The sequence below is a fragment of the Onychomys torridus genome, chromosome 1, assembly GCF_903995425.1.
Source record: "Onychomys torridus chromosome 1, mOncTor1.1, whole genome shotgun sequence".
Taxonomy (NCBI): domain Eukaryota; kingdom Metazoa; phylum Chordata; class Mammalia; order Rodentia; family Cricetidae; genus Onychomys; species Onychomys torridus.
The window spans coordinates 41,340,152-41,362,584 of NC_050443.1; the positions used below are offsets into that span (position 1 = coordinate 41,340,152).

The 22,433-nt window shown below is 40.7% G+C and overlaps 1 protein-coding gene across 2 annotated transcripts in view; it reads left to right on the forward strand.

Annotated features, from left to right (window-relative positions):
- Gabrb3 (gamma-aminobutyric acid type A receptor subunit beta3) overlaps nucleotides 1–22,433 on the forward strand; it is a 241,806-nt gene that overhangs the window by 214,333 nt on the left and 5,040 nt on the right. For both annotated transcript variants that reach the window (XM_036184303.1, XM_036184297.1), the window contains exons 7-8: nucleotides 10,466–10,618; nucleotides 13,831–14,075. In XM_036184303.1, the coding sequence (XP_036040196.1) occupies nucleotides 10,466–10,618; nucleotides 13,831–14,075 (398 nt within the window). The remainder of the gene's footprint in view (nucleotides 1–10,465; nucleotides 10,619–13,830; nucleotides 14,076–22,433) is intronic.

Consider the following 22,433-nt stretch of genomic DNA (forward strand, 5'->3'; position numbering starts at 1 on the left):
CTACACCTTGCTTCGAAATTGTGTATGCATGTGGGTCTGCTCTGATTTTTGGTCTGTGTATTAGTTTATTTATTCATCTTTGAAAGTAATAGTACTCATTGCATTTTTTAAGTTGGCAACATCCTTCTCACTCTTGATGCTTGTTTATTGTTTGCCCTTGGTTTTGTTATTCTTGATTTTCATTTATTTATAATCTCACTATCAGATAATTAATTTTTTACTTAAAATTGGCTGATGTGGCAGTAGATGCTACAATGCCCACATTTGGGAGAACAGAGGCAGGAGGATCACAAGTTTAAAGCCAGTCTGGACTATGTATCAAGGCCTTGTCTCGAAAAATTAGACAGACAGACAATTTATATAGTATTAGCTATTGGAACCAATGTTAAAGAGTGGAGAAGTATGTTGGTAGGTTCTATGAAAATATAACTCTACTTTACGGATGAAGCTTGCGAATCCATGGATTTTGGTGTTTGTTAACACCCAGAAACCTGTCCCTTATAGATACATGGAAAACTGTATTGTAAGTTATCTGTTTACAGTAACAAAACAGTACTTTTAGTTTTTAGAATAATTTCAGTGTCTGCTGATACTTTTGTTTGGGCTATTAATCTGAGAGTTAAAAAAAATTGAAGGAGCATTTATTATATCGTATTACAGAAAATATGGATCAGATACATCTTTTTTTTGTTTTTTTGTTTTTTTTCTGGTAACAGTTAGAGGAAGCTTCATCCAGCACAGTGTGCCATTTTAGGAAAAGATTTTGAAGTCAGGAGGTCAGAGTCATTGTGTGTAACACTAATGAAAATGTGTGCAGAGCATGAGGATCATAGACAAGTTACAGAACAGGGATTAAGAAAATACTGAATTAAAGAGATGTTAACAAATGTGCTTAGCTCACATTAGAGAAGCAGCTACTTAGAACTCTAGGCTTATGGATCACCAAATCAGGACTTCATCTTTCATACTGGTTCTGAATGTCTGCCCTGCAGACTACCAAAATGTGTAATGTCCAGTTTTACTCTGAGCTTTTGCGTGTGTGTGTGTGTGTGTGTGTGTGTGTGTGTGTGTGTGTGAACGTTTTTTTCATTGAAAGGTTAAAATTTTTACAACATTCATGGAGAATAGATTATTTATTATGATTCTATTTGATTTCTCTTTCTCATTTTTCTGGAGCATAATTGGATAAGCATATTCTGACTTTATTTCAAAAGATTTTGAAATATGGGCAAAGGCTGCAACAGCCAATATGAAACTGTTCAGAGAGGAATTCCTTAAAAGTCAGTTTTTAGTCAGGCGGTGGTGGCACATGCCTTTAATCTCAGCACTCAGAGGGCAGAGGAAAGCGGATCTCTGTGAGTTCGAGGCCAGCCTGGGATACCAAGTGAGTTCCAGGAAAGGCACAAAGCTACACAGAGAAACCCTGTCTCAAAAAACCAAAAAAAAAAAGTCAGTTTTCAAAATAGCTTCTTGTTTCTTTACTAGAGATTATATTAAACTGAGCTTCCCTTGGAGACTGTATGCCTTGCTGTTAATACATGCACTTAAGCTTATTCTGCAAGTCTGTTCAGGGATCCCAAAACTTTAGCTCTTACTTAATGATGGGGTTACCATCTGTGTCTTCTTTTTTGTTTAATCTTACCTTGAACTTGGTGAGAAATCACCCTTCCTTCCTCTCTTCCCAATTTTCTTTACTTTGGGAATCCTTGTAAATCCATCACCTGCATTTCTAGGTGGGATCCTACACCCAGTTCCTGAGTTCTAAACAGCAGGCTCAGAACAAGCATCCAGTCTGTGCCAAAGAACAGCTTGAATTTGAGTGTGCAGCCCTGAAATCATTTGCCTTTTAGAGCTTCTGACCTCTGTCCCACCACAGAAGCCAGGGGGGTTCAAAAATTCCTTAACCTACATCCTTATAAAATTATTTATCTGCCTGCATCTTTTGAGGTTACCTTTAAGACGCTAGCAAACATGTTTACATATTCTCAATGGTGAGAATACTTTGATTAAAAAAAAAAAGAAAAGGAAAGAGAGAAAAATGTATATTTTTTGTCAATATAATACACCTGTTACTTGATATTAGGCCATGTAATTCATAGTAGTAAACACATAGTAGATTTTCTTCTTCTGATTGGTTTATTGACATATTCATGTACTATATAATTCACCAGTTTAAAGTCTACAATTCAGTGATGTTTAATGTATTTGTAGACCTCTGCAACCTTAAACACAGCCAACTTTTTTTTTAACTACCCCTGATGGGAGCCATGTCACTTTTAACAGTTATTGCTCTCATTCTTCCTTCTGTAAGGCCAGTCAGTCACTAGCCCACTTCCCATTTCTCTCAGTGTGCCTATTCCATGCACTACTGGTAAAGGGTCTCACGACTGAGTCCCTAGTAAGTGGCTGCTTTCACATGTGTCATTTTAAAGTTTTTCACTCATGGTGTGCTATGTGTCATTTCTTGATTACTTTTTATTGCTGAATGATCTCCTATTGTATGAGTGGATTTGGCATTTCTTACCCTTTCACCCTTTAATGAACATTTGGCTTATTTCCATTTGGTGGCTATTTGGAATGAGTTTGCTGTGAATATTTGTGTACATCTTTTGCTGTGGACATTTTTGTCTCTTTATTCGTTTGTATTTGTTTTCTGCAATCTGAGAATTTTATTTATTTTTAAATGATTTTCCTTTTTGAATGTTTCTTACATATATAAAATGAAATATGTTAACATTGGCCTCTTTTCCCTCTTTAATACCCCCCATACTTCCTCCAACGTGTCCCTCTCATAACTGACCGTCTTTTTTATTTTTCATTCCCCACTAAGTCCACTTTGTGCTGCCAGTACATATACAGGCATGAAGCCACCCACTGGAGCATGGGAAACTTACCACTGACCACATCCTCAAAAAAGAATGACTGTTCAGCTGCTATAACCTATTAATAGTTCCTTAGGAAGAGATGTAATCCAGAGATGACCCACACCATCTATACTGAGATTTCAACTGCCATGATCTTTTGTAGGACCACAGCATCTAGCAACTGTGAGTTTATTAATGTGATAGCCATGCATGACAGGTCGAAAACATATCACTTCCCAGCACTCCTCCTACTATCCAGCTCTTACATTTCTTTCTCCCTCCTCTTCTTTGATGATCCCTGAGCTTTTCTGGTGGTGGGATTAATACAGGTGTCCCATTTAGGGCTGAACCCTCAGTCTCTTATTTCAACACATAGACCAGTAATACATCTCTGTACTGATTACTGCCCATTGTTAAAAGAAGTTTCTCTGACCAAGGCTGAGAATTGACCAAGTCTATGGGTAGAAACGTAATGAAATCGGAAGGCAGCTATTTACCCAATAATAGTGTGCTGCTGTTACACCAGTGGGTGGTCCTTTCCTGGCATGCTGGTATTATAACATCCTGTGCAAGTGAGATCATCAGTGTAATTTTTCAACCAGCCTAGCTCCTTCTGACACTATGAACACTGGCCATCAAGAAAGATGCTTTGTAATGTGCTTGAAATTGATTTCTCTGTGTCCTGTAACCAAAGAGCTCCCTATCCTCAGCCATAAGTCTTACCATGTAGTTATGGTGGGTAACAAAGGCAACATGTTGTGTTGAAGACCTCTGGGATCTTCCTGACCAATAAGTTGTAAGAAGGTATCCCATGCCTTGCACCGTGACTTTAATTTGATAATGCATAGACATGTTTTTCATTCTTCAAGAGGGTGAATCTGTGTATTTAGAAGTGAAATTACTAGCTCATGTGATATTCTGACCTTTTGAGAAACTTTCAGACTGTTGACTAAGATGAAGTCGTATCTTCTTGTGCGTTTGACTTGCATTTTTCTAGTGAGAAATCTGGCTGAGAATCTCTTCACCTGACAAGTATCCCTGTGTCTATTTTCTTAGATAAATACCTACCTTAAGCCTTTCCCAATCTCTTAATTTGGTTATTTATCTGTCATATTTTTGAAGAGGACTAAACATTCTTTATATGCTCTAGATACAAGATATTTTTTAAATCAGATATATGACTTGGAAATATTTATTTCTATCCTTTGGCTTATCTTTTAACTTTCTTGATTGTAATCATTTTCAACATAACAGGTTTTTCATTTTAATGAATTGTAATTTATCACATTTTCTTCTACTGCCAGTTGTATTGTTGTCCTGATTTTATACACAAGGAAATAGAGGAGCTGTGACATTGGATAGCCTCACAAACAGGAATAATCCAGATTGACCATGAAAATGCATGTTTGAGCACCTGTTCTCTGTGGCAGCATTACATGAGTCAAAAGCACACTTTTACTGTGGAAGGCTGAAGGAGTACTCAGCTTGTTTGAGGTGTATTTTCAGCTTGAATTCTGTTCTCCTTTTCCTTCTCTTCCATTTCCCTTGTTTCCTTTCCTAGATTTCTTTCAGCACATATTGTAGTGACTAGTAATAAGAGAAGGAAATTAATTACACTACCCCTTTTTATATAAGTTATCACTGTGTAGCTTAGGTTAGCCTTGAACCTCCTGCTGAATGCTGGGATTGCAGGCATGTACAATATACCCAAAATGCACTATTTTTAATTTGGGTCCACCCTGCCAAGTACAAGGTAAATTATAAGTGAATAAGATAACATGATAAAGGACCCAAGAATGGCACTGGTGCTTCATCAAGAAGACAGTGATGAGAGTCCTTCAGAAGCTTCCTGGAAAAGGAAAAGGCACATGTGTATAGATCCACTCTGCCTCAGCTCCAAAAATATCATCGTGTTACCTTACAAATACATTGGTATGGCTGTTATCAGTCTACATAGCTAGCTTGACAGTCTATGTGCACATTTTTAATGAGAGCTTCAAAAATATTTATGCCTAGAGAGTGATTTAAATTTAGGAGGATTGGAGGTCCAGAGCCTGGTTTTGGCATAGCTCTCATTGCATCTAGGGAGAAAGGTTGAGATCAGCATCTTTGCTGGATCCTTTTGCCAAGCAAGCGCTGACTTGGAACAGTATGCTGTTCAGGGACTGTACTTCTGCCTGTTGACTCAGCATCTACTGGGACCTGCCTATATCTGCATTGGCACACAGGAACCAGACCAGAGCCCTGCATTTCTGTTGTCATTTTGGAGCTTCTACTGTTCTCTTGAAGGGTACCCACTGCTTTTCAATTTTATTAGCCATTGGCTATGATTCCATGGGAAATTGCACACACACACACACACACACACACACACACACACACTTCCCATAGCATGTGTTATGATGTTTAACCTTGCCAATATCAGCACATGGTCTGTCAGAGCTACACAAAGACTTACACACTCTGTAAGATGCATATAAATTGGCAGAAGACCTTACTTGAAAGAATAGCTCTCATCTCTGATGTTTCTTAAGTTTACTGACATTCTGGAATCTTATTCCTGGCCTCTCTTTCTTTATGGGGACTCTTTACCTTATAATGATTTCTTCCCTCATCCAAATGAATTTCTTCACCTATGGGTATTTGATGTCATTATGTGGGAAACCCAAATCACTAAATCCTATGTAGGTGCATGCCTAATGTAACATGTTCCTCAGTGTTGCTCTGGGTAGCATGGACTTGCCCAGGCTGCCTCTGTAGGAGTCTCCTGCTGTGGGTCAGGTGTTCTTGGAGAGTACTCTTTCTTCATGCTTGGACTTTGCTCTGCTTACTTCTTATACCTCAGAGTAGTGTGTAGGGCATGGGCTAAACACTAAAATCATGTTTCACTTTTTTAAAACAATGCTTTTGCTAGACAGATATAGTAGAAAAAACAACCCATTTTCTTAATTCTAAACTCTTTGTCATGGCAAATTTCCAGAAATTCATGTATTTTTGAAAGTGGATTAATGTTATCTTTATAGATGTTTCTGATGATCTTCTAGAATTTGATTCTGTCTTTCTGTCTATGTCTCCAGTCCTGCCCAAGGGCCAATTTCACACCAGTTTGAGTGCTTCTTCACTTCCCTTGTATTGGTTTCAGTTTATACTGGGATAGTTTTGCTCAAGTTATACCCTAGAAAATATTAAGAAATTTGACTGGGGAAATGGAAATTTGAGAAATCTGGTAAATTTATTTGCATTTAAAAAATATTTGCTGCTCTTTCCTTGGAAGGGGATTAAACATTCTCATTCTGATGACATAAAGGTTGGTAATGAGGCATGGCCATTGAAACAGATGGTAAGTATATGTGGCACCTCAATTACAACATCCCACAATTGGGGGATAGAAAGAACTGAGTGACTACATAGCTCGGAAAAAAAGTTCATTGTGCAAACCACTGGGATTTGAGAGCCTTTGTTCTTGTGGTAGGACATAACCTATAGTGATTGAAACAAAGATTATTTCATCCACAGTGGAGAAACAAGAAAAACAAATTATAACTTTCATGGTCTAATACTGACATCAAATCACAAACCAAGACTCAGTGTTGAAATTACTTCACTAGGATCTTAACGCTGCCATATGATTTCAAACTAAGATGTAGTGAAGATATTGAATGCTTTGTATGTTAAACTCAATTGCAGAGTCTGGAGAATGAGCTAAATGCTGCTATTTTCACACACTGGTGTGTGGATGCACAGGTGTGTGGTTTATGAGGCAGGCTTTCATTCAGCCTTGTGGTTGCATTCTTCATAAGCATCTCGGAGAATGTACAGCTCTGGACAACGATCTAATTTCTTTGAATAGCAGTAATTCGATTTTAACAAGAAGGACAACTCAAGAAGTGACCACTGCCATTTGGAGAGAACACACAGTAAGGATTCATGCAAAGGGAATGGTGTCAAGACCTTTCACTACAGCTAAGAAAAGGTATTTTCTAAAGACAGTGGATTTAAATCTGCAGTCAGGAAGTAATGGGCAAATACTGAGGCACTGAAAATACTATTGACTGAACACTAGCATGTTTATGTAGAGGCATGGTCAAAATTAAAGCAAGTTAGTTGTGAGAACATGAAGAAACCTTCATTCCCAAGTATTTTAGTCCATTTGGCCACACAGCAGAGTTTTGGGTAGAAATGTAGAAAAACATTTTTAGAGACAGGACTGGAGCTAGAACTCAACATGGAGTGCTTCCCAGAAGACCTGAGACCCTGCATCCAACCCACAGCAGTCACAAGAAAAAATAAATGTAAATGTATAGGTATCATTATACACAAAAAGGTAAAAGTCACCGGGCGGTGGTGCCAGCACTCGGGAGGCAGAGCCAGGCGGATCTCTGTGAGTTCAAGGCTAGCCTGGTCTACAGAGTGAACTCCAGGACAGGCACCAAAACTACATGGAGAAACCCTGTCTCAAAAAAAAAAAAAAAAAAAAAAACCACAAAACAAAAACAAAAACAAAAAACAAACAAACAAACAAACAAACAACAAAAAAAATGTAAATGTCTCTTAAGTCCCCATTCAGACCCATTAGAAGTTTCAAAGTATGTAATGTAACTGGGAAATAGTTTACCTACAATCCAAGTGAGGATATATATGGTCTAAAATAAAAAGGTGAAACAAGAAAAACTGAAATGGGAAGATAATTATGAGACAGTAAGTTTAAATATAGAGAACAAATAAAGATAGGAGAAATATTCAACCAAAGAAATTAAGGTTGGAAATGTAGCTCAGTGGCAGATGTCTTACCTAGAAAGTGATTGAAATGGTAGGTTTTATCTTAGGGGAACTGTTAAAAGTTAAGAAGCACCCAGCAGGGTCATGTTTACAGGGTGAGGTGGGAACTGGGAAAAGTGCTGATGAGGACCTTGCACGCTGGGCCCCTTCTACAAAGCAAGCTAGCAACTGTCAAAAAGTGCCCTACCTGCTAGCCAGCTAGTGCTAAAGAATCAGTCTAACACAAGAGCTCTGCATGAAGTCGTTCTTAAGAATACTGTTTATAGCTTCTTCAGAAGTGAAAATCACCTAACTCCTGCAACATTCGGGAACTTCTATTTATAAACCAGTTTTCATGTATATGTATTTGGTGAGAAATTGGGAAGCATTTGAATTGTGTTTACACATATTTTGTGTCATTTATGACAGTGTTGATGTTATGTTGACAATGTGATATGTGCATTTGATCAGGCCTTTCAAAGCAAACTACACAGACATACTAGAAACAACAGAGGAAGTTCTATGCAGCTAATTTTTAAATGCTGAGTTTAGTAAATGGTCTATTTTTCTTTTTATATATTCAGGCTGGAAGTGTGGGTAACAGTAAAGTAGGCAGTCAGGCTAAAACGAGACATCCTCACATAAAATAATAGACATAGGAGTTAGTGATCCTGCTGCAGATGACATGCATACAGGGCGAACATACAGGAACACGGGACAAAGCGTGGAAAACATAAGCACAGGGTGTGGCAAGGGGAAACCAACCAGTCTTGAAGCAAAAGTATAGGAAAGTCAAGGTCACCTGAAGTAAGCCACAGCCTTTAAAAATGAGGTTTTCAACAGTAAAAGGTTCTTAAATATTCTTAAAGATTAACTCAAGGTTAAAAAAATGTAATGAATCTGTGTTTTTGTTGTTTGTTTGTTTGTTTGTTTGTTGCAGTGTTCAGATGTGTTGCATTCCACAGTTTCACTGCAGCCTTGGTTCTGCACACACACATGACTTTGCACTGTGTATGCTGCCATACTACACAGTGCCAACTGAATGTTGCCTAGAACACTTGGGCTCAGATTTAGGACTGTGCATGCTAGGAACATCAGTGTTTTGATTGCACATACTAAGTTTTTTCTAGTGTTTAGAAACATCATGATTTAATTATGCAAAACAAAAGACTTTCATATTGTCCTAGGATTATTCCTCAGATGTACATATCAAGCTAATATATCCTTGGATTATATTGTGTTTGAATGTTTGGGTTTTAAAATGGCTTCTTGAGTTTCATAAAAAATCATTGAGTTTGGGTTTGAGCTTAGGATGGAATTCCTAACTTTCTGAGATGACCTTAAACACGCTTCTGATTTGTACCTATTTATGTGAAGTGCCATTTGAAGCACTGAGGATAAGACATTGCTTAACTCTGAAACCATCCAAGATGCTCTTCACTTTGCAGCATCAATATTCAGCCATAATTCAGTCCCTTATGTAACAAAAGCAAGTGTGTTCATCTCATTGGCATGCAAACATGCTTTTTCCTTCATTAAACAGTAAAATTACACACATCAGAGATTTCTTTTAAACTGGACTTCTTAGTGATTTATGATAAGTCAACATTGATTACATACCTGAATACTTCTCAGATAAGAAAAGGTAATGGCTGGGCGGTAGTGGTGCACACCTTTAATCCCAGCACTCGAGAGGCAGAGCCAGGTGGATCTCTGTGAGTTCGAGGCCAGCCTGGGCTACAAAGTGAGCTCCAGGAAAAGGCACAAAGCTACACAGGGAAACCCTGTCTTGAAAAACAAAAAAAGAGAGAGAGAGAGAGACAGAGAGAGACAGACAGAGAGAGAGAGAGAGAGAGAGAGAGAGAGAGAGACAGAGAGAGAGAGACAGAGAGAGAAAGAGAAAGAGAGAAAGAGAGAAAGAGAGAAAAGAAAAGGTAATGTGGGAAAGTCTAAGAAGGTCTGGTTAGACTACCTTGGGAAGAGAGACCCCTGTCCCTCAACAGATGGGGGGGGAGGAACCAAGAAGTAGAAAGTTGTTAGAAAGTCCCTTTGGGCTTTCTCTTTTGCCAGCCTCATTCCTATCCCAAAGATTGGGAGCTGAGACAATTGTAACAGTTGCAGTTGGTGATGGGGTATTGAAATCAAGGAGAAAGCATAGGTCACACTTGCCTTATTCTGAGAAAAACTACAAAACAGGGCGAACAAATACCCTACAAATTTGACATCCTAAGGCTCTGCTTTTTGCATCCCTGGTGGCAGTAGTGATTAGACCCCAGGATATAAATCCCAGGATGATCACTGGAATTTGCATGTAAAAAGTGCTTCTCTAAGGTTCTCTTCCTGCTATTGCTGTGGCCAGCAGGGCACCCTACTGTGCATGCACCACAGCTCTCTCTGGAACTACATTTGCTTCCCACCCCTCCAGCTCTGTGTGTTACTAAGCTATCCTTTCTCCTGTAGCTCCAATCCTCTGGATGGGCAGACAGCATGACTTATAACAGTGGTTTTTCCTAGTGAAGTCTTGTACCAAAGTCACTTTCTCTTCAAAGGATACAAAAGTGAAACATCACATTTGTTGTTGTTCTGTATACTCCACTCCTAAAACCTCCCCAGAAACAGCTCTCAGCTGAACATTTGGCCTGTGAACAAAGCCCTCATTGTTCATTATCTTGCCACCTGGCATACACTCCTGGTTCCAGTCCTCCATAGACATCATTCCAAGCTGCATGGTAGTGGGTGGTTCCCCAGTTCCTGGGGTTTGCAGGTGCATGCCGGTGACCTTTGGAATGGGAAGCAGACTGCCTGCCATGGCTCTTCACTGTGCCCTTGTGTGTTTACTGTAGGTGCCTATCCTCGACTCTCATTGAGTTTTCGGTTGAAGAGAAACATTGGTTACTTCATTCTTCAGACGTATATGCCCTCAATACTGATCACAATCCTCTCCTGGGTGTCCTTCTGGATCAATTATGACGCATCTGCTGCTCGAGTTGCCCTTGGTATGTGCTAATGTGAAGTCCTATCTAAAATGTAAAGTGACCACATCATTACAGTATTAAGGGAATTTAAAGGCCAGAGTGCAACTACAATTTCTGCACATCATGACACCAGCTTCACCCACACAGACACATTTTATCTTGAAACAGTAATTTCATGCATGAGTCCCTTGATGTGTTAATTTAATTATAAGACTCAAATGTGAATTTCCATGCCCATGAAAGGGAAAATATGTTTTCATACTATCTGCATCATATAACTATTTTTGACACTTGATTTTAAAGTAAGGATTAATATTCCCTAGTCAAAATGATTCCACAGACAGAAAGATTTGATTAATTTGAGCTTTCTTCTCTTTCAAGTCATGGAAAAAAATCATCAAATATTATAGCACATAATTGAAATTACACAATGTAATGAGCATTGAAATAAGCAACTAATTATGAGTAATTCCCAAAAAACACAGTGAAGTTTGCTGCCCATTGGTTATTTAATAATGGGATTATTAATTGATATGCAATACATCTTCTAGGTTCTGCCACTATTTTTAGGGTTTGCTTTTTAAGGGAAAGTGTATGTTTTCAGGAGCACTATTCTCTGCTCAGCTAATCATTATGAAACTTTATGGACAAAGTCATCCCATAAATGCATCAGTGGAAGAGGTGATGAGCCATGCCTAGACCAGTCTTTCCCTGGGTTCCATATAGTTTCTGAAGATGAAACTAACAAAGGGACTTTCAAAAACTGCAGGGAAAGAACTAGCAACACATTTGCTGGTAATGTGCCTAACACAAAGGCATAGCCCTGGGCTCCATTTCTCCCTCTCACCTTCTCCTGCTGTTTGCTAGCTTCTGCCATTTTATTTTCTATGACAACGTGCATCTGTGAACACTTGTGCTGGATTTATAGCTATGTAACTTGCACAAGTGTCTTCTAGGGTAGACTTTTTCCATACTAGGTTCCTGAAGTTGTCCTGTTTAAAAAATAACAGTCTGGAAAAATCGAGTATCCAAAGGCTAAGAATTCCAGATTCAAATGGTTATGTATTCCTAAAGGGTAGGGTTTTTAAAATCTTAGTTTTCTGTGTAACCGACAAAGGTTGTCTGCAGGTTTTTAATGTCACTGGATGCGTTACAGACTTAAGAGACAGGTACCAGGTGTGTAAGAGAATGGGTATTTACAGAAGTCTAGTGAACCTGACTCCCAGAGGGCTACAGACAGCTATGATCCTAGGGCCAATGGGAGCTGTCCAGGTAAGAACCTAGCATTGGCAGCACCACCCTCAAAGGGGATTATGTAGTTTTGGGGGGATCCTGTTAGTTTTCAAAAGACAGTTATAATATCTTGCCCTAGCATTTGACTTCTTGAATTGTTATGTCATCTTTCCCACTCCAATGTACAGCCCTATGATGCCATTCACCGTGGTAGGCCACCAAGGGGGACATGCTTTCATCATTGCTAAGCAAATAGATGCTGGTGATTGTCTCTTGGGAGTGGAAAAAAACAATAGTGGTGAACATGGGCAAATTTTTTGAAGAATGGTGAGGATATCTAATCTTGTAGCTTTTGCATGGTGTTTCCACATTTATTTGTAAACTGTAATTATCCCATTGCCACATTCACATTTTTAAAAGTCCCCAGGTGCACATGAATGTAATGTTAAAGGGAGTCTTAAAATATTCTGACATCTGAGATTTCCAAACATTTCACAAGCAACTGTGGTTTGCAATTATGCATAAAAATAGTTTCTTGGCTCCTCGTTGTTCTGTGCTATTAGCAGTCTCCTAGGGTCAGGGTCAGGGGAGAGCACTGAAGAAGCCTTACCTTGCTTCTCTACTGCTTTTCCCTTATGGAAGGCTGAGATCCACAGCCCCAGACCAGCTCTGGGAAACACAGGGTGAACAAACTTGCTTCTGTGAGCAGGTGGGCATCCAGAGGGCTGCAAACCAAGACAATAAACGTAAACCCTCCCCTGCAGTCCTGGCTCTACCCCAGAAACTTCACCATGCTAGTGCTGCCTCTTAGCTTCAGTCATGTCACTGATGTGCGTGTGTGTGCATGTGCATGTGTGTGTGTGTGTGTGTGTGTGTGTGTGAGAGAGAGAGAGAGAGAGAGAGAGAGAGAGAGAGAGAGAGAGAGAGAGAGAATGAAAAAAGTCACTGCCAGTCTCCCTTTTGAGGCCTTCTTAGGGGAGTCGACCCTTACATGAGAATGGAGGGCAAGTGTTTAGCCCACACTCAGGGGTGTTGGTTTCATTAATAAAAAAGGCTGGCCTTTAGAGCTGGGCCTTCAGGTATCTTCCTTTTGCCACATACCAGGTTCCAAGCTTATTCTTGCTGTAGCACTTGGAGGTTAGTGATCCACTCAAGCACAACTTCCCTGTGCTCAGCAAGACCTAGTCATGTCTCTACTCAGCATATCCTCTGATCACTCTGGCCTCAACTCAATTTGTAACCTCTGTATAGAAGGATCTACATCTCCTGCTGTGGGAGGGGAGGTTACAAAATCCTCTGCTTCTTTGGTCTTAGGGACTACAAACAACTGCTGTATGCAGACACAAATCCTCTATGCAGAACTTCAGAAAGAACTCAGCAGAATGCTTACAGAAGAACTTCTTGGTGTCAGAAAACAAGACTCCAGATAGGACTAGAATTCTCACATTTCCCTCTGAGCTAACCTTCCCACCCAGCTTATGGGCACTCTTTCCTACTTGAGGGAAATGGTTCCAGAGTATATGGGTTTGGCTTTGTTGGTCCTCCCTCTTTGAGCTTAGAATTGAGTTTCCCCCAATCAATAACAACTCCTCAGCTTCTGCTTCCAGAAAGCCATAGAATGGGAGAGGCAGGCACTCTCAGCTTCCCTAGTGGCCAGGTCCCTGCATCCACAAGCCACTGTCACCTTCCTGGTGCATTGTAGCCAGGCACTTGGTTCTTATGTTACTTTCTGGGACTACCTGCATTTGTTCTAAAACTCAAGGGAGAACATTCTTCCAGATGGCCCAGACATCTTGCCTTCCACTCTCTCCAGATGCCCTTCACTGTGTTTGAAGAGTGCTGGGTGAGGCCTGTGCAGGCTTACTGCTCCCAAGTGTGATGTGTTGCCACAAGATGCATAGCTTGTTCCAGTGACATTAAGCCCAGTGTCTTAGAATGCATTGCAGTGGGATGGAAACTAGAATCTGGGACAAAGTATTCATACTGTGTTTGTTTCTTAGGGATCACCACCGTGCTCACCATGACAACCATCAACACTCACCTTCGGGAGACTCTGCCCAAAATCCCCTATGTCAAAGCCATCGACATGTACCTGATGGGCTGCTTTGTCTTTGTATTCCTGGCCCTTCTGGAGTATGCCTTTGTCAACTACATTTTCTTTGGAAGAGGTCCCCAAAGGCAGAAGAAGCTTGCAGAAAAGACGGCCAAAGCCAAGAATGACCGCTCCAAGAGTGAAAGCAACCGGGTAGGCTCTCCATGGTCTGGACACTACAGCCCTGCAGTATCTAAAGTCCCAGGTGGTCTCTGGCGAGCTGGGCAGGCAACATTCTTAGGGCAAGCCCCCAGGGGTCCTAACAAACCAACATTGGAGCAGGTGCTAGAAAGGCCCGACTTCTCTTCCCACCTTCCTTTAAAAAGAACAGAATCAGGAATAACCAATACTCTGGAGTGTATGGCTCTTGCCTGACATGGAAAAAGGTCATTTTCCAAAAGGGTTCAATATTCCCTTAATTGTAAGATTACCAGTTCACTCATCCAGCTTGCCCTGATGGTGGACAGTGCATTAGGCAGTCACCTCACTTGTCCATCCTTCTTGCTGGTGGCAGTCACATGAGGAGAGCATTAAGCATGAAGGCCCAAGGCAGCTTAGGCTCAGGAGGTCTGCAGAGCTGCTAGCTCTGGTCTCTGCATAGCACAGCTTCCAACTCCATCAGAGAACCAGAGCCCAGCTCTGGAATGCTCACCTGCCAATCACAAAAGGGACAGGGCATTGGATACACTCACTCATAAAAGCATTATATTATTATAATGAGATTTTTAGTGAAATGTTAATGTTTCAGTTTTTTAAATGTACCTTTTTATGTCTTTCATCTCCTCAAATCCTCAAGCATGTATTTCTACCAGGTTAAATGCTGAATGTATTCCTTAATTCCTTCCTTTTGGTTGTGCTGTTTAGCTCATCTTTTCAAATCTACTTCTTTTTCAAGCCATTGGAGGTTTCCTTCTCTCCTGTGCCCCTGTACCAGCATGTACCCCAATGCTGCCTGACACAGGGTGGCAAATGTGTATGAATGGATGGAGTACTGTCAGTGAGTGGAAATGGCCCCTTCCCATTTGTGAAACATAAATGAAGTTGCTCCCTAAATAGAACCAGGTTTTCCACACACAAAATAATCTTCACTATCTTACTTAAAAATCTCCTCTGTTCCAGACTGTTACGTTTCTATGGAGATCAGACTGTACTAGGAATACACAATATGTCTTGGCCTTGGTGTTTCCAAGGAAACTAAAATTAATTACACCATGTCGTCTCTGTGGCCAAGCACATGTACAAATTTGTCCACAAGCAGTGTTCTTTCCCATTTCTTTCTGTATTTAACAATTGCAGCTTCCTTTCCTTTTCTCTAACCAAGACTGTTTAACGCTGTCAAGTCATCATCATTCAGAAACATCTTTTTAAATATGAAATACAAAATTTAAAGGAAAAAAACCTACATTCACAAATAAAATGATCAGGATTAGAAAGAATATAAATTAGAGGCAGAGGAAATTCTAAGTTGACGCATGAGGCCATTTTCAGTTTTTTCCCCCATAAATCTTGTTTCTCTTTTCTGAGCAGTTGCAGTGAAGCCTTTATATTTATATTCATATTTTTTCAAAATACATGATTCTCATTCTGTTCTTAATTTTGAAGCCAGCATATAAATATCAGGTGTTCTCATTTTGGACATCTACTTGATGCTTTTACAGTTCAGCATTAAAAATTATTCCTCCCTCACTTAAGCGTTTAGTGATAATTTTTAAAGTAGAAATAGACTTCCCGAAAAGTTTGTATAAAGTGATGTAGTGTGAGTATGAGAAACGTAAGAGCCACAGACTTCATACCAGACAGAAAAGACTCGGAATAAGAGGTAGCAGTGCCACAGTCCACTGGAACAGTCTCCTTTCAGTGTTCAGTGGTAGCACTTGGCCCTGGTTATCGGTGTGATGAGCCACAGCCTGCAGTTCTCCCTGACAGGGAAACTGTCATTTTACTGCAGGGAACCTGCTTCTTACTGTTTTCCCAAACAGCCTTCCATTCTGCATGGCTATGTCATGGGCAGAGTGCCCTGGAGGCTTTGCAACCATCAGATGCCAGCAACTGCTGGAGGGCCACTATTGACCCTGCCGTAAAACTATAAGTAGGTTTTTCATGTACTTACTGGTTAGACATAAATGTTTCAATTATTTCTGTGTTCTTTTAGTTTCTCCCTTTGGTACAGTGTAAGCCTCTTAACTTTAATTCATCTATGCATACTTCATGTTTGTTCGAGACTTGCCTCTACACCCGATAGCAAGTCTTTAGTAATAATGCACACATGACATCTGCAAATTTTGTGATATCTGGGGTGTTAACCAGTTGGCATGTTTGGCATGGTATGTCACTGTGTGTGTGTGTGTGTGTGTGTGTGTGTGTGTGTGTGTGTGTGCGTGTGTGTGTTTGGGGAGGAAGGTTGCGTGGAAATTGAACCTATGCCCCGTGTGTGTTAAGCAGAACTCTAATTCTTGTCTAGAAATCAGATTCACAGACTCAATATTATCCTTACTAAGGAAGAAGATCTTGTGCCACCCACAAATGGCAATCTTGTCTTGTTCTTCTAAAACTAGAAACTTTTACTTAACTGGAATCTAGAAGGTAAGTAAAGAATTGACTGGGTGTCAATCTAGTGACATATCCTAGAAAAGAAAAACTCTTCTGTGATATTTTCCGGATGAGATGGTTTTAATTTTAGAGAGCTGCACCTGTCCAGGTTCAGAGCAGAAGAAAAACCCACATTGAAATCACTGGCTCTAATTATAGTCAGTGTGAGCTGGACCCTTCAAAATAACAAGAATTCATGAAACAACTTAAAAATTACAAGCCACCTGTCATTCTGAAAAAAGTGCTTCAGACTTAGATTTCCCACAGTTACTTATTTCTATTTTGAGACCTAAATTCTAGAGGTAAGGACAACAGGAAGAGGTCATCCTCTCTTTTAGGAACACTGATTTAAAAAATGAGATTTCTAAAAGTTAATAAATTTTAATACCCTTTAAACATTTCAGACAAAAAAAAATCCAGCAATTTTCTGCACATTGGTTCATGTTTAAATGGAACCCATATAATAACTTCATAAGCAAAGCAGCCAAGCTATATTAAACTGAAATATAATTCAATATTTTTTTTATTCTTTTACACACCAGAATAAGACTTATTTGTGATAGTGTTTCCATTGCAGGTCTTCAACCTCTCTGAAATAAAGCTGTGTAAAATTATATTGATTCTTGAGACCTGTCTCAGGAGAATCCTAAAATAGCTACAAGCTTGTCCTCAACATTCAGACGAGCCAAGAGAACTTCACCAATCCATCAAGTTTTACTCTTTAATTTGCAAACTGCTAACAAGTTTCTAAGGAAAAGTAGGCTTCCTTCACTGAAGTTCAAAGAAATGGATTCCCACCTTCATTAGATCATTTCCCAAATGCACGATGGTGGCCACGGGAATCTAGGGAAAACAGGACACTAACTCACAGATCTGTCACTGTATGTCAAAACATCAACCTTGTCTCTTCCATGTTTAGTCTCCCTGTATGGTTTCTAAATTGCCACATATATGATCTCTGCTTTCCCTTAATTCTGTTCATTCACCTCTTCTGACATCTTCTCTTCCTTCAACACACAAGTCAGATGTTCCTCTCCATGGAATCTTCCTTATTTCTTCCCAGTATTTGCATCTCGCTTCAGTCACTCCATGCCCCCCAAACCACTGTTTCTGTTGCTGTTCTCTCAACTTCCAGCACATTCTCTGTACATGTGAAATGGCAGATCACTTAAATTATTTCCCCTACCAGGCTGCATCTAGTTTCTTGCTTCTTCTAAAAGACACACAGCCTGACTCCATCGTGGCAGACACTCGTGTCAGGTGCATTTATAACTGTGGTTCTGTTCCTACTGGACTGGTAGGAGCAACCCCACCACAGTATTGTTTGTTTGTATGTAGCACGAATCTTAAAAATTCTTATTAATAAAATCAAACCTGAGGCCAGTTATTAGAGTGAATGCTGGAAGATCAGAGACACGGAACAAGCCACAGCTACCTCACCTCGCCAGTTCCTCAAGTGGTCTTGTTTCCTCCGACTGGAAGCTTCTGAGTCCTCCCTAATGAATCTCAGCTGAACTGTGCTGCTCCAAAGCCTGAATGCTTAACCAACCAAAATGCTTAACTAGCTCTGGTCTTCACACCTTATGTATCTTTCTTTCTGCCATCACCCTTTGGGATTAAAGGGGTGTGTCTCCATGCTGGCTGTATCCTTGAACACACAGAGATCCGCCTAGCTCTGCCTCCCAAGTGCTGGGATTAAAAGCATGCAACCACAACCGCCCAACTTCTGCTATGGCTTACTCTTCCCATTTTCTAGCCACCATTTGTGGCTCTGTATCTAGTGGCTGTCTGTTCTCTGACCCCAGATAAGTTTATTAGGGTGCACAATATTGTGGGTAACACAATACCCACCATATTTGTATTCCTTAGATTATGGTAGAAATCACGTTTGATAACTGGAAATGTGTTTAAATTCTTTTTTTTTTAATTTTATTTAATTTACATTGGTGTCAGGGTTTCAGATCCCCTGGAACTGAAGGTACAGACAATTGTGAGCTGCCATCTGGGTGCTGGGAATTGAACCCAGGTCCTCTGGAAGAGCAGCCAGTGCTCTTAACCACTGAGCTATCTCTCCAGCCCCCGTGTTTAAATTCTTTTGTAAAATGTATTCATTGATTGTTGGAAGTTCTCACCTAGTAGGCTGCTTGAGAGGAAGAATCCCTGATTTCATCTTCATAGTGCATAGCCTGGCCCATGCAGGACCCTGGTGGGAAGCAGGTGTGCACTTACATGTTTCGTGAATAACCCCCAAATAATGCAGACTCCTCGTGTATATCTCCTGTGAGGCACTGGGTGGCTCAAAAGCCACTTATCTCTATTTTCCTCTTTAAAAACAGGGTAGGAATGGGGAATATTTTTCTATAGCTACTAATGTTTTCTGTGTTCTTTTCTACCTTGGAAAGAAATTGTTAAGCTTTCTGAAATGCTAAATAATGTAACAAATGATTACAATGGAAAAGAGTAAGTTCTACATTAGTACTTTAAAAAGCCATTGTCTCCCTCTTTGGGACGTTCTCTGACTAAACTTTGTGGACAAAGTAGTTTTAAAGATTTCAGCTTACCATGTAACATTTTAAAATGTTGAACATATAAAAAGAATTAAATTAAACTAATTTAATGTAGATCTCACTTAATTTAATAATTTAAGTGCATGGTGAGTGAATGTACTGTCTTCATGATTTAAAGCCAGATACTGGGTAGAACAATGACCATCTTCACCACAGTCAAATGAAGTAATGAAATAAGCTAAATGGCAGGATCTGCCTGGCTGAGTCCCTTCCCAGCCCCTCTCTAAATCAAGATGCCTTGTGAGCATCCTTCCTTCACTGACCTGCTCAAATCCTTTCATGCCATACAGCACTCTGAGCTATGCCAGAGAGAAGCGAACACAGGCTCTGACCTGCACATTTGCTTTAACTATGCTGTATACAAAGACCAGCTGAGCCATCTTTTCGTGGGCTCCTTCTACCTCATCAGAGGTAGTAGTTCAAATTGCCCTCACCACTTAGGTAGAGTAAGTGGGTGTGGCCAAGGTTTCCTACTGGCTGAACCTGGCTACTGCCCTGCTGCCAGTGGGAGTAAGGGGCACAGACCTTCATTGTCCCCTTCTGTCTTAGCCATTCCAGAATTCATTTGCGGCTTCAACTGTCTCATCCTGTTGGAACCACGAACAACTCAGTCTGAAAAATCACTGCAACAGTCTCCCTGGTTCTGAAGACAGCAAATGGCCTTTGTCATTGAAAGGATTTTATTATCAATCATTCTAAGGGAAGATTGGAGAAAAACAAAAGCTGAGGCAATACAAAGTCCTACCCAATCCCAACTTTCTCAGTCCTGTAAGATTAAGATATAAGCACCATTAACTCTTAGTGCATCCCAGATTCCTCAAGTCTGGATGGGGTAAGAAAGAAGAACTGTCTCCCCCCTCCTCCTCCATTAAAACTTCCAAGAAAAAAGGCAAGCTTAGTGGTCCACACCTGTAATTCCAGCACATAGGAGACTAAGGTAAGAAGACTGCCATTAGTTTGAGGAGATCCTGTGCTCCACGGCAAGTTCTTGGTCAGCCTAGGCTAGACTGAGAGCCTGCTTTGAAAAATGGACAACAAAACCACCACAAATCAGAACTGCCAAGATCTAGAACCAAGCTTCTGCTGCTGCAGGCACACTAGCCACCTGGAGACCAAAGAGCGACTCTGGGACCTGTCCAGGAGCAGGAAGAGGACATCTGTCTGCTCTGCTAGCATTTCTTTTCAGACTGGCATTGGTCGTGGAAACCTGTGTATTAGACTCCCTTGCCACCTCTCAGATCCAGCTCTTATTATTAATCGTGCAAGTGTGTACTCTACTTCAGAAACATCACTTCTTTTGTCTTTCTAGAGATTGCTTTTTGTACTCTATTCGAAAAGCATAGGGTTGGAGTTGCTTAGCATAATATACAGAAAACCTTACTGTCCCAGGATTATTTACCTTCCCATTCATCACCAAGTGTCCTCTATTATTATGATTAATTAGATGGTGGGAAGATGATAATGGCAGAGAAAAAGCAGCAAGAACTCCACCCACCAAGAGGCATAGCATGGATGGATCCATTATCTTGAGAACTTGAGTTTATTCAGTTAGTTGACCTTACACAGAGGCTTAACTTTGGGTCTTTGCCTGTGATGTGTTGCATACTTTGACCTAAAAATTCTCTCTCTCTCTCTCTCTCTCTCTCTCTCTCTCTCTCTCTCTCTCTCTCTCTCTGTGTGTGTGTGTGTGTGTGTGTGTGTGTGTGTGTGTGTGTGTGTGTTACTTCTCATGGTAGGCAAATGCACATCTCACATTTCCCCTCATCCTATTAGCATTATTGAGGGTTGCTATGGCAGATTACCATAAACTTAACAGGGTAAAGTAGCACTCATGCTTATCACACGGATCTCTTAGGTCAAAAGTACTAGGAGAGCAGAGTTTGGGTGGAGCAGCCCCTATCTCACAGCCCAAAACCAAACCCAAAGTGGCTGAGATAAGAGTGCACAATCAGCAGGGGGGCTGGACTGCCCAACTGTCAGCATCGGGGGTCAATCTTTGCTCCTATGGGCTATCCTATTCCCTCCTAATGAACCGGTTCCTGCAGGACCTCCCACCAAAGGCAAGTTGAGTCCTCCTTAGGCTGGGTATTCATCTGCTGACTTGTTCTTCTGCTTCTAGCTAGAAAAGTTCTCTGCTATGTTTAGGAAAGAATATGTGATGATGTTGCATCCATCCAGCAATTTAAGATAAACTATCTTGAGGGCTCTACCCTTAATTGCATCTACAAAATACCCTTGTAACCTGCTTACAAGCTCTGGAAAATGAGAATTGATCTAGCTAGGACACAGTTAAGTTTCCTTGAGAGGTATCCTCAAACAGGAGTGTGATCAGCTCAGTGGCAAGAGCCCAAGTGGCCTCTAGTATTGCAGCCTTAATGAGCCTTGGCCATTTTGCAATTGGTAGCTGTGACTCTGTGGCCTTTAACCTTCCCAGTGCTTCACATGGCTCCCTATCTCTTCCTGGGGGAGAGTACTCTCTGCCCACTGTACCACCTTCTCATTTAGCTTAGCATGTTTAATGAGAGTAAGGGATGCCTTCTATAAGCTGGGAAGACTCAAATGAATATATCAATAAGTCATTCTATAGAACCACTAGCTGTTCATGGAAAAATCTACCTACTATGAATCTAGTACTAAAAGAAAGGGTAGGCTAGCCAGGGACAAAGAAAGGAAAAGGGATACAGTGCTCCAGGGAAAAGGGGAGACAGAGATGGGGGGATGAAGAGCATGCAGGAAAGAACGCTCAAAGAAGCAGGCCATAACAGCTACAGTCTGATCCGAGGATGAACTCCACCAGGGACCCCAAGCCACAGGTTCCCCAAGCTGCATAGTCCCTTATCCACAGAGGGGCTGCTGGAAATTCAGTGGCAACCTAAAACACACACAAACCCCTGGCCTTGTCACAGAAGGTCTAAACCTGTATTTAGCAAAGAATTAATATGTATTATTTTGAAGTTAGACTTCACTGTGGAAAGAGATTTGCTGCTTTAAATGTAGTGCTTGCAAAAAAAAGATTTCTGCCAGGACCACAATTAGGCAGAACCCCACATGTGTGTTTATCACAGCAATCACCAGGAGCATCAGGACTGTCCCTGTGCTTCTCCACAGTGATCTGGCAGTTTAAGTAATAAGAAACAGGGCTAGCAGGCTAGCATGTGCTGAGGAAAAGAGGGCATACTTAGCAGATATTGGACCTGGGTCCAATGCCAGCCTTCAAAAGAGAGCAAGCTAACTTCCTAAGAATACCCCTTTATCTGCTTGAAAACATAGCTGTTACCAAATGTTACATGTGCTCTGCTATTCCTAAGACATGCTTAAGGTATCAGCGGTACAGTAAGAGGTGCCTAAGACAAGG